This window comes from Heterodontus francisci, chromosome 5 (assembly GCF_036365525.1).
Source record: "Heterodontus francisci isolate sHetFra1 chromosome 5, sHetFra1.hap1, whole genome shotgun sequence".
Lineage (NCBI taxonomy): Eukaryota > Metazoa > Chordata > Chondrichthyes > Heterodontiformes > Heterodontidae > Heterodontus > Heterodontus francisci.
The window spans coordinates 90981802-90995041 of NC_090375.1; the positions used below are offsets into that span (position 1 = coordinate 90981802).

Here is a 13240-nt window from a genome sequence, read left to right on the forward strand (position 1 = left end):
CCCCCTCCTGAAGTCCCCACAGCATTACAGATGCCAGACTTCAGCCAATTCGATTCACTCCATGTGATAGCAAGAAACGACTGAAGGCACTGGATACTGCAAAGGCTATGGGTCCTGACAATATTCCGACAATAGTACTGAAGACCTGTGCTCCAGAACTTATCGCACCCCTAGCCAAGCTGTTCCAGTACAGCTACAGCACTGGCATCTACCCTGCAATGTGGAAAATTGCCCAGGTTTGTCCTGTACACAAAAAGCAGGACAAGTCCAACCCAGCCAATTACCGCCCCATCAGTCTACTCTTAATCACCAGCAAAGTGATGGAAGGTGTCATCAACAGTGCCATCAAGCAGCACTTGCTGAGCAATAACCTGCTCAGTCATACCCAGTTTGGGTTCCGACAGGGCCACTCAGCTCCTGACCTCATTACAGCCTTGGTTCAAACATGGACAAAAGAGCTGAACTCAAGAGGTGAGGTGAGAGTGACTGCCCTTGACATCAAGGCAGCAGTTGACCGAGTATGGCATCAAGGAGCCCTGGCAAAACTGGAGTCAATGGGAATCAGGGGGAAAACTGGTTAGTCATACCTCGCGCAAAGGAAGATGGCTGTGGTTGTTGGAAGTCAAACATCTGAGCTCCAGGACATCACTGCAGGAGTTCCTCAGGGTAGTGTCCGAGGCAGAAACCATCTTCAGCTGCTTCATCAATGACCTTCCTTCAATCATAAGGTCAGAAGTGGAGATGTTCGCTGATGATTGCACAACGTGCAGCACCATTCGCGACTCCTCAAATACTGAAGCAGTCCGTGTAGAAATGCAGCAGGACTTGGACAATATCCAGGCTTGGGCTGATAAGTGGCAAGTAACATTTGTGCCACACAAGTGCCAGGCAATGACAATCTCCAACAAGAGAGAATCTAACCACCTTCCCTTGACATTCAATGGCATTACCATTGCTGAATCCCCCACTATCAACATCCTTGGGGCTACCATTGACCAGAAACTGAACTGGAGTAGCCATATAACTACCGTGGCTACAAGAGCAGGTCAGAGGCGAGGAATCTAGATGGATTCAAAATTGGCTTAGCTGTAAGAGACAGAGAGTGATGACAGACGGCAGTTTTTGTGACTGGAAGCCAGTGTCCAGTGGTGTACCACAGGGATCTGTGCTGGGTCCCCTATTGTTTGTCATTTATATAAACGACATAGATGACTATGTGGGGGGTAGGATCAGAAAGTTCGCGGATGACACAAAGATTGGCCGAGTAGTTAACAGTGAGGTGGAGTGTCTTAGGTTACAGGAAGATATAGACGGGATGATCAAATGGGCAGAAAAGTGGCAGATGGAATTTAACCCTGAAAAGTGTGAGGTGATACACTTTGGAAGGAGTAATGTGACATGGAAGTATTCAATGAATGGCCTGACACTGGGAAGTTCCGAGGAACAAAGGGACCTTGGCGTGTTTGTCCATAGATCTCTGAAGGCAGAAGGGCAGGTTAATAGGGTGGTGAAAAATTGCCTTTATCAATTGAGGCATAGATTACAAAAGCAGAGAGGTCATGTTGGAGTTGTACAGAACTTTGGTAAGGCCACAGCTGGAGTACTGTGTGCAATTCTGGTCGCCACATTATAGGAAGGATGTGATTGCATTGGAGGGGGTGCAGAAGCGATTCACCAGGATGTTGCCTGGGATGGAACATTTAAGCTATGAGAGAGGTTGGATAGGCTTGGGTTGTTTTCACTGGAGCAGAGAAGACTGAGGGGTGACCTGATCGAGGTGTACAAGATTATGAGGGGCATGGACAGGGAGCAGCTGTTCCCCTTAGTTGAAGGGTCAGTTACGAGGGGTCACAAGTTTAAGATGAGGGGCGGGAGGTTTAAGGGGGATTTGTGGAAGAACTTTTTTACCCAGAGGGTGGTGATGGTCTGGAATGCCCTGCCTGGGAGGGTGGTAGAGTCAGGTTGCCTCACATCCTTTAAAAAGTAGCTGGATGAGCACTTGGCACATCATAACATTCAAGGCTATGAGCCAAGTGCTAGCAAATGGGATTAGGTAGACAGGTCAGGTGTTTTAATGCATCGGTGCAGACTCGATGGGCCGAAGGGCCTCTTCTGCACTGTATTATTCTGTGATTCTGTGATAATGAATCCTGCGGCGAGTAACTCACCTCCTGACTCCCCAAAGCCTGTCCACCATCTGCAAGGCACAAGTCAGGAGGGTGATGGAATACTCTACACTTGCCTGGATGGGTGCAGCTCCAACAACACTCAAGAAACTCGACACCATCCAGGACAAAGCAGCCCACTTGATTGGCATCCCATCCACAAACATTCACTCCCTCCACCACCGACACACAGTGGCAGGAGTGTGTACCATCTACAAGATGCACTGCAGCAACGCACCAAGGCTCCTTAGACAGCACCTTCCAAACCCGCGACCTCTACCACCTCGAATGACAAGAGCAGCAGATGCATGGGAACATCACCACCTGCAAGTTCCCGTCCAAGTCACACACCATCCTGAATTGGAACTATATCACCGTTCCTTCACTGTCGCTGGGTCAAAATCCTGGAACTCCCTTCCGAACAGCACTGTGGGTGTACCTACCTCACCATGGACTGCAGCGGTTCAAGAAGGCAGCTCACCAACACCTTCCAAGGGCAATTAGGGATGGGCAATAAATGCTGGCCTGGCCAGTGATCCCATGAATGAATTCAAAAAAAGTTTAGCTGGAAGCAAGATTTAACATTGCCATTTTCTTCCAGTAATAAGTCTGTAGCATCAGAGTGAACATTTTCTATGTGGAAGCATAATCACTAAGTAGCTGTGTAAGTCACCATTGTACCGAGCAATTCTATCTTGGCATTTAAGGAAGATTGCATTTACGTAATGTCTTTCACAACTTCAGCTTGAGAGGCAATGAAGTACTTTTGACGTAAAAACAAAAATGTTGAAAATACTCAGCAGGTTTGGCAGCATCGGTGGAGAGAGAAACAGAGTTCATGGGCTAGGTTTAGTGGCAAGGCCACCGGTCCCAGCAGTGGAACCAAAAGCAGGTGTTATTTTCACTTGGGTGTTCAGCGAACCTGCGGTGGCCGGTCAATTAACTCACAGGAGGTGCAGCCTGAAGCAGGAAGTCAGGCGGAATACTTAAAGGGCTGTTCGCCTTTGCTTGACTGCTGCCTCCAAACAACCTTGTGCAGCTCCTCGACTGCTTGACCTGTGCCTCCAACCAAGGAGCTGACCAGAAGCTTGCAGCAGGAATGGCAGAAGGAAGACCCCGAGCGGCCCCATGGTTCAGCAACGCAGGCTCTCCTCCAGGCTTCAAAGGCAAAGCAGGAGATCCTTTTCCACAGGGACGGGAAGAGGAGAGCGGCCCGCCTGGCTAAACAGGCCCGGACAGATTGCAGAGGAAGTTAGCAGCCAAACCTGGATACAGTTCCACAAGCATGTCAATGACTTCCTTTGGTCCGCCAAGGTGAGTATGCCATACCTCTTTTCTCTTTGGGGCTTGATGTGGCAACGCAAGAAGGTGTACTTGATGGAGAAGGAGTGACCACCCAGTCACTAGAAAGGGGGTCAGGAAGCAGCATATCCGATCAGAGGCATGGCTGCATCTTGGTGAGAGGTACTCGTCTGTCATTGCTGAGCCCCACAAGGTCCCTTGACAGTGGCCCTATGTAGGAGACTCCATCATGGACTGATGTGCTGCCACCAGCATAGGTGTTGTGATTGTCTCTGTGGAGAAACTAACAGTCTTTCTTCCTGTTACTGCATGAGAAGATAGCATACAACAGCATAGAAAGGGCCAAGACAGGCAGAGGGTGCTCTACCTTCACATCCTGACCCCCATGGAAGAGCAGACCTTGGAAATGGCAGGGCACCAGGGCGGCTGCACTATTGCTGATGGTGAGGCAGGAGTGCCCACCCAAGAGGGTGAGTAACGAGTACCGGGGCACAAGGGTGCATCTGGCACATGCAAAGCATTGTGGTCATGTGTCCACCACAGGACACATGGAGCTCCACATCAGGCATAGCTGGGATGAGGAAATGGGAAGCCCTTGACCCTTCCATGTTTCTGTTCACTCGTGCAGGTCACAGTCATGCTAAGATTGAGAAACAGGCGAGAAACAGTCAGCCGCCTCTGAGGAGGAGGAGGGATCTTCAGGGGGTGCAGCGTCACATCATTCCCACACATCTTCCACCAGTGTCGGTACTCTCACGTCGGTGGGTATGTGTTCGTGAGTAGATTCAGAATCACAAGCTGGTGAGCACAGCACAGATGCGCCAGAGCAGCTGATGGAGGCTGTGACAGTCAGAGGACTGTGGAAGGCCCGGGTGATGCTGAGCCCCAGGCTGATGACGTGCATCTGGAGTCACGGCAACTGTGGCAACTATAGCAAGAGGTGAGGGAGGATCTGGCAGAGCTTTCAGAGGCTATGCAATCCATGCGTGGATGATGGAAGAGTCCATCCAGACCATGAGTTTATCATGTCTCTGGCATGTATGTGCATGCCTTCCTCCATGGAGAGATTGGCAACCCTCAAGGAGAGCCTGAACCAGCAGACCAGTCAGTGGATGCCAGAGATGCATACACACCTGCATGCCATCACTTTGTCTATGAGCTCTGTGCAGCAGTGGCAAAGCCAGAGGGGGACGAGGAGCCTGGAGTCTCAACCAGGGCTTGTCCTCATGTCAGCAGGGACATAGAAGCGTGCTTTTCAAGGGATGAGGAACAGCTGATGCCTTCTGAAGGGCACTCTCAGGGCACTCCTGGTGGGAACAGCTGCTCCTCAGCCTCTCTGCCAGTGCCTGTAGAGCCTCTTTTAACTGTGACAACAGAAGAGGATCCTGCACCAGTGCAGGAGCCCCTCAGCATTCCAGGGCCCTCAAGGCCTGTGACAACCAGAGGACGGCCTCCAAGGCCATCCCAAGCCACGGGCAACACGATCCGCAGCCTGCCTCCACTCAGCTGCAAGCTCAGGGAAAACATCTTGTAGGAGTACCCGTAAGAGAGCTAAGAGCACCCAGCTGCACCTGGGGTTCATGGGTATTTAGATTATATAGATGTAAATCTCATTTCTGTTGTGCCACTCAATAATTCTTTCATTCACTGGTGCTGCTTCTTATTCTAATTCTAGCTGCCCTGTGAGATCTCATCTACAGCCTTGCTTCCTCAATGGGCTGGAGGCGATGGACTAAGCCGTGTCTGCCACAGTGCACTGTGAAGCTGGGCAGTGGAGTGCAAAATGAAGGAAGTGACAGCAGGTTTGATTAAAAGGTAAGGTTTTATTGAAATATGTCTTAAAGGGCATAAGGATCACAGGAAACGGTTATGAATAGGGTGTCCGGAGACTCCCTTGTACGTATCTCATTGCACCTTGCCTGTGGTCCAAGGGATCTTACGTTGCACGGTTATCTGGCTCCTCCACATTCTCATCGTTGGAGGAGGCATCGTGTGCAGCGATGTCCTCCTTATTCAATGCCTCCCCCTTCTGCTGCACCAGTTTGTGCAGAGCATGGCAGATCACCACAATACACGAGGCCCTTGCTGGGGCATACTGAAGGGCTCCACCATATTGATCTAGGCACCTGAATTGCATCTTCAGAAGCCCAATGGCCTGCTCAATGGTCATTCAGGTTGACCCATGGCAGGTGTTGTTGTACCTCTCCTCTGCATCTGTTTGCGGGTTCCTCACAGGCATGAGTAGCCATGTCTTTAATGGGTAGCCATTGTCTCCAAGTATCCATCCCTGAAGGTATGCTGGGGCTGGAAAAGCTGTGGCACCTGGGACTGTTGAAGTATGTAGGCATTGTCCTGCTTCCCGGAAACTGTGCACTCACCTGAAGAATCTGCTTTCAGTGGTCATTGATGGAATGGAAGCACTTCCTGGTGATGAAGGCCACCGGCTGGTCTGTGGGAGCTTTGATGGCCACATGCGTACAAAGGATTATGCCCTCCATCTGGGGGAATCCAGCGATAACTCCAAACCCAATGGACATCTCTGCCTGACTGTCTGGATCAATGCAGTAGTGCACATAATCGCCAGCCCTCTTGAACAGGGCATTGGTCACCTCTTTGATGCACTGATGGGCCATAGATTGGGAAATTCCACATGTGGATCTCTGGAACGAGCTGGAGGTGTAGAAGCTGAGAGCCATGATGATATCATGCGCCACTGGCATTGGGTGTCTACTCCTGGGGATAGCTTCTTCTGCACACAGGAGGCTGTTGGTGTGCCCCTCTGTGTCCTACTCTGGTGTCCTCACTCGTGAGGTTGCCCTCTTGCTGCTCCTGAGGTTGGTGTCTGGACCGCCCTCCCTCTGAGCTGCCCCTCCTCCTCAACCGCGGCTCCGAAGCCTGGGTGGATGGCAAGTGGCCTCTCCCTTATTCCTAGCCCTTCTAGTCAGATGCCCCACCCCCACCTCAAACCTTTCCTTGAGTCATTTCTTTGGAGCAGGTGCCACTGCCACTATGTGACCCTGGTAGCATGTCCTCTGTGCTGGCACCTTCTCCCCCCTTCTGCCATCATCTGGCGATGCCCTCTGTGCACCATCCTTCCTGCCTCCACACAGACTCTCCTGATGGCTGCCTGAGAGCGCCAGCACCCATCCCCTGTTTCCTTGCAACCTCATTTTACCAGGTGAGGCTCAGAAGACCTGTGGTCCTCGTGCGCTGTCGGTAAAATGCAAAATGTACTGTAAAATTGCAGTTAATTGGCCTTTCAAATACCTTAATTCGCATCTCGAAGTGTGGATGTGCAAAGTCAACGCTCTGTGGTTACTGTTGTAAAATCTGGAAGCAACGTAAAGACTTCCAACCAAATGCAGTATACATTATACAGCACCACCCCCCTTCCCCTGCTCCCTCTGAACTCACTCCAAGTGGCCCGGTAAAATTCTGGCCAAGGTTTCAGGTCGATGACATTTCATCAGAGACATCAAGTCCGTTTCTTTCTCGAGTATTTCCAGCATTTTCAGTTTTATTGGATTTCCAGCAACCACAGTATTTTGCTTTTTGTATTGATGTTTCAGTGATGTTGGTCGAGGGATAACTGATTGAAGAGTGCTGGAAAGCTGTTATTTTTTAATAAATTTGTACTTCTTCCATGTATAGATTTCCCTATCTTAAATTAGTAGCTTGTGTTGACAGCTGCTATTATTTATTCTTCTGTATTTTTAAATAGGACAATTAACATGAATATTTTTGTTTTATACTTAAGGAACAATATTGCCTTTCCAAAAAAATGCTTGAGATATAAAAACACCAAATTCTGGAAAACTGAAATAAAAACACAACATTCTGGAAATGCACAGCACTCAGTCAGTATCTTAAAGAATAAAGATAAATTGAAATTTCAAGGGAGATCCTTCATCTTAATGTTTTCGAATTATTGGCCTTCACCTTTATGGTAGAAATACACAGTCAGCCAGCTTCCTTAATGGCTCAGGCAGTTAAGCCAGTGACTAGAATTAACGACTCAGATAAGGAAGGGCTCAGGTTTGATCATCTGATCTGTGCTAAATTAGCTGATTTTAGGTGGGACAAATTGGCATTATGAAAATCTTGTAAGCTATCCAAAACAGAATAAACAAAATCTAGTAAATAGGTTTCAATTGGCCCAATTACCATCAATTCACATTTTCCTAAAACTGAACTCTTGAACCTGCAGGGAAAAAGATTTTATTTATTTATTTAGAGATACAGCACTGAAACAAGCCCTTCGGCCCACCGAGTCTGTGCTGACCATCAACCACCCATTTATACTAATCCTACATTAATCCCATTACCCTCTCACAGCCCCACCTTCCCTCAATTCCCCTACCACCTACCTATACTAGGGGCAATTTATAATGGCCAATTTACCTACCAACCTGCAAGTCTTTGGCTGTGGGAGGAAACCGGAGCACCTGGCGCAAACCCACGCTGTCACAGGGAGAACTTGCAAACTTCGCACAGGCAGTACCCAGAATCGAATCCGGGTCGCTGGCGCTATGAGGCTGCGGTGCTAACCACTGCGCCACTGTGGCGCCCAATGAACTACTTTTGTCGACATTTTTACAAGACAGTTACACATTACTTTTAATGGATAGTAATAATGGGGCATATTCCCAAATTCTCATTCATGACCCTGATAAGCATAGACGATAAAACTTTACTCTATAGCTGCCCAAAGGAAATCTTCTCCAGAGTGTTAATCTAATCGATAATAATACAGTTTTTGTCTGTCCAGCCTGTTTTCACTGGTCAGTTAAAGGGGTGCAGCTGTTGATGAGTTTGTTTGATGGATTGTGCCTGGCGTACCTGTGAGACGACAGTTGGTTAATTCGATGTTTTAAAACTTTATTGTAACATTTTGGCACTGAATGTTCTGAGTAGAACAATTTTTTGATCCTAATACAATCTAATACAAGGCATCCGGAGCAAGATGTTTATGATGCGAGGAAGCGGAGGAGGTGGTGCATATTCACCCACCCTTCTCATCAACCACAGAGTGGCCAATTTTTAAAAAAACAATTAACTTTTGAAGATTCCTGGGAGGGCAGGAATGGCATGAGAAGGATGGAATGGTATGGGAGGGATGGAAGGAAGGGGATGACTCCGGACGGGTGGCATAGGAAGGATGGAATGGCATGGGAGGGGTGGTATGGGAAGGATGGAATGGCTTGGGATGGGGATAGCATGGGAGAGTGAGAGGGAGGGGATGACATGGAAGGATGGAATGGCATGGGAGGGGTGGATGAGATGATGGAAGTGGTTAAGTACACTAACTTAACTGCAAATGTTTTATGGGTCTCTCCCAGTAAAGGCATAATTGTAGGATTTTGTAAAATTATGAACCAGATGAAATAATTTACTGGTAGCTAACAGCTTTAAATTACAATAATCCTCGAGTACCGCAAAGATTATTGTGGATTGACAACAAATGTGGCAGTTGTTTGATCACCAATGACATGTGAGTCTTGGTTCCTCAGTTCACATACCTACACTTCTAATGTGGATATTGAGGCTGCCACATTCAGCCAACACTGCTCTTTGGAGGAGTTGTCAAAACAAAGTCATTCTCCTCCAATATTGATTTTCCAGAGCAAGCTAGGGTCCCCTGATAGAATGGCTAATAATAGAACAAACAATTCAGCACGGCATTCTGGCACTCAAATCTTGAAATGATTTATATTCAGCTGGAACTTTACGAATCCATCCATACAGCTAAAAAGCATCTGGTAATGTGAAAACTGAGAATATTCACGTCATACGTTTGTGAAATGGCTTCAAACTTACTTTAGGGAAAAATATCCACACACCATTTTTTCATTTTTAGAGCTGGACCTGTTTGTAGAACAGTAACACCTCCTTAGAGTAACAGCTCCTTTTTGGTTTTATTGGCAGAAAATTTGATGCATGAATGCAAGCCTGCTCAATAGTGTTTTTCATATATATCTATAACCAAATTGCCAGTAAGCTAGAAAATCTGCATAAAAAATATTGTCCGGAATTTGCTCCAGTGCATGTGCAACAGCATCTAGCGATTGAGAAATTAAAGCAACAGAAAATAAAAATAATCAAAAATGTTGAAAAATACAACAGAATGTTATTTCTGTATATCTATTTTTAAACCACAAGAGCTTTCAAGTTTAAACAAAATATACAGTACTGACAAACCTGGCCTGATACATAGAAATGGACGAATTCCAAAATAGCAATGAAACAGATACCCCCAAGTGGCTGATCCAAGGATTCCAATAAAATCAATGGTGAAAACAAGGGTACTTGAGCATTAAAACTTCTCATTACTTCGTAGCTCCCGTTCCTGATTGCTAGCTTGTGAACCTCCTCCTGCAAGGTGCACGTCTATAGACATGGGTTAAGGACAGGTTTGGGCTTCGCTTTCGTGCCCTCCATAGTTAAATACATTGCAGACACCTACCATCTACACTCACACATGGTAAATGACCCTTAGGACAAAGTACTGAAGGGCTGCCAGTACCCATAGGACTGTCATCTCCAAAATAAGTCACTGCCTTCACTGCAGAATAGAAAATTAGGATTAAAAAAATCATGATTTTGCATGTACCATTGTGCTGACTTGTTTTGCCTTGAAACAAAACTGATTAGCTGCTAAAAACATAAGCTACCTTCCGCAAAACTATACTCCTGCACGATCTGCAAAGAGGTTAGGGTAGGATCTTGGATTCAAATCTGAGGCTAATTCCATGTTAAGCAAGCATTTGCCTTACAATTGGAGGGCAGTGAACAAGGATTCACTGAAGGGGAGCTAAAAACACGGTGTTTTTAAAATTAAACCCTGTGACGGTTAAACCAGGCAAAGACTGAGAGGGAACCCCTAGACCCCTTTCTTGCCTGGTGGTAATACTAGTTTTAAAAGTTAACAATACTGATTTAGCTAGTCCCTTACTATTATACTCACACCTACACATGCAACTAGCTAACAGAACTATATATATCGAGCAAATAAAGTCAATTTTCTTCTTTGCAATTAATGCAAGATGATCTGAATCAATAAGTTAGAAACAACATGGCCAGATAGTTCTAGTAATGGATGCCTTTATGTTTATTACAGCTTAATCACTGTACAGTTTTTCTAAGTTAAGGTTCAATTTACAGATTAATTAAATGAATAGAAGAATGCCACCATATCAGATGTCTAGATAAATAGTGCCGATTCAGATCTACTCTTAATCGATCAATGGTGGAACCTCAGGGTTATCCTGGAAGTCATCACTGTTCCTGTCTGGTACCTTCTGTTGATGAAATTTGAGGGGACCTTGAGCAACTGATTTCCTTTCTGTCACTATACTGGTCAAGTCAACACATAAATGCTTGCTTGGATCCACTTCTAACTTCTCACTTTGTCGAGTTATCCTGTGGAGTAATATGACAAGACATTCGATAAGATTGTTTACTGTTTAAATTTCTCCACCAGTCCACTGAATTTACACATTCACTGCTGGACTTTGCCAAGCTCTTTCAATGGTGATCATGTTATCTCTTGGGCACATTACAACTGAAAATTAATTTAAAGCTTCTGCACAGTCATCTTCAAAAATCTCACACATAAAAACACTAACAGATTTGTGACAAGATCCAAGGTAATTCAGGATGGGTTGCAGCTTGAGTACATTCCCTGTGCACATGCTTCTTCAACTTACAATATGTCAAGTGTACTCCGCTTGCATGATTAACAGTGTACATATTACATGGAATCAAATCTGAACTGGAGAATGGATCAGACACCATTATACATTGATTCCTTTTCAGAAGGCCAGTCTGAAATCTTTGCCTGAGCATTGAAAAGGGGAAGAACCCATAAGACTTCTCCAAGATAATGGACCCATCTAGGTCTTAATTTCTGCACACCTTCTCAATAAGTCCCACACATGCAAACTAATATCATGTGTTTATTATCTTGTAATGTGTCAAGATGTCAGTAGGGAAAGCATTGTAATATTTATCATTTTTTCTGACAGTCAGCAGCCTGTCAACCATTTCAGTGACTCAAGACAACAGTCCCTCACAGAACGTTGCTTCCCTCTCACTACTATATGCCAACACCAGTATATCAACTTACAACCTGGAGTTTGTAGTTTATGAACCTTAGGTAAGACTGGATGAGGCCCCCTACTTTAAGAAACACAATAATGGGATGATCCATAGCAGTACTGTCATGCTGCAGCTGATAGTCATGAGGAAAGAAGATGGAATACTTGACTATGCTGACTAATGCATCAGTAACTTGCTTCATAGCTTTATTGCTAACTAGGACTGATAGTGCAGATGATCTCTATGCTAGACTGGAAGGAAATAACAGTCAAAATCGAGAAGTGCACTCGTATCTTGCTTGCCATTGACAATACTGTCTTTATGGTTAAAAATTGGTTGCAGATGCTTTTACACCCAATGAAATAGATCTGCAATTGACTCCATGATGATTTAGATAGCCAATTTCATCATGGCACTCATCTGGTAAGTTTCCCTGAGCCTACACAGTTACTAGCATCATACAAGTTGTGGCAAATCTGTCTCTAGTGCCGACTAATCTTCCCGCCATGCTTTCTTTCATCTGGTGTCACTTAAAGTAAGAAAATCTGTAATTAGGTGCTTTCAAAGAAACCAACATCAAGGTCAAGAGTGACTTCCCAACGGGCACTTCACTTGAAGCAGCTTTCAGTTAGGTGCTGTTGGTGTTTCGAGTGACAGTTTAAGCATCTTCCTGTTTTGCAGAACTCTTGGAATAAGTTTCAGTACAATCAGTTTCTCCGTAATATTGATAGATGTTTCTGCTGCTTTTTTCATTTCACAAACAGTCCTTCCAAGGTCTGATCCATGAAACACAGGAAAACTATACTGAACATTGGACTATTAATTTAGCTGTTTTCTAGTTAAACAATAGTTTAAACATAAATTAATTTGCAAAATATTAGATGCAAAACAAGAAAATGAACATTAAAACATTGCCTTACAAGTGCCAAAAACACCTTTCAAATGATTTCTTTCTGTCCTTTTAAAATTGGGATGTCAATTAGCTTTCTTTTATTGCCTGGTTATAAAGAATAAGTTTAATTGGGCAGGACCTTAGCCTAAACAAATGGAAATGAGCTTGCCAAAAGGAAATGGAAATGAGCTTGCCAAAAGGAAATTGTTCTGCCAGTGTCTTTAGGATAGTTCCAGCAAGCAGAGGGTGTTGGTCACGGAGGTGGGGTGGGAGAAAGTAAAATTACCTCAGGTGAGTCTGGGGATAGGAGGTAATCAGGAAGGGCCAAACAGCAGCCCACAGATTTATTGTTTCTGTTGGCTCCACATTCAAGTTGACGTTTTCTTTTTAGCACCGCAGCCTCACAGCTCCAGCGACCCGGGTTCGGTTTTGGGCACTGCCTTTGTGGAATTTGCAAGTTCTTCCTGTGACCGTGTGGGTTTCTGCCGGGTGCTCTAGTTTCCTCCCACAGCCAAAGACTTGCAGGTTTATGGGTAAATTGGCCACTGTAAATTGCCCCTAATGTAGGTAGGTGGTAGGAGAATAGTGGGGATGTGGTAGGGAATATGGGATTAATGTAGGATTAGTATAAATGGGTGGTTGATAGTCGGCACAGACTCGGTGGGCCGAAGGGCCTGTTTCAGTGCTGTATCTCTCTATGACTCTAAAAGTACTGATGGCAGCTTCCAGCGATCCCTTTAAAGATCACTGTTAAGGCTGCATGTACACTTGAGATTCTGAACAC

The 13240-nt window shown here is 45.5% G+C and overlaps 1 protein-coding gene across 3 annotated transcripts in view; it reads right to left on the reverse strand.

Annotated features, from left to right (window-relative positions):
• Window positions 1–10211: 10211 nt before the first annotated feature.
• The window catches only part of dnaaf11 (dynein axonemal assembly factor 11), a 124768-nt gene continuing 121739 nt past the window's right edge, over window positions 10212–13240 (reverse strand). For all 3 annotated transcript variants that reach the window (XM_068031755.1, XM_068031753.1, XM_068031754.1), the window contains one exon: window positions 10212–10886. In XM_068031755.1, coding sequence (XP_067887856.1) covers window positions 10700–10886 — 187 coding nt within the window. In that variant the 3' untranslated portion in view covers window positions 10212–10699. The remainder of the gene's footprint in view (window positions 10887–13240) is intronic.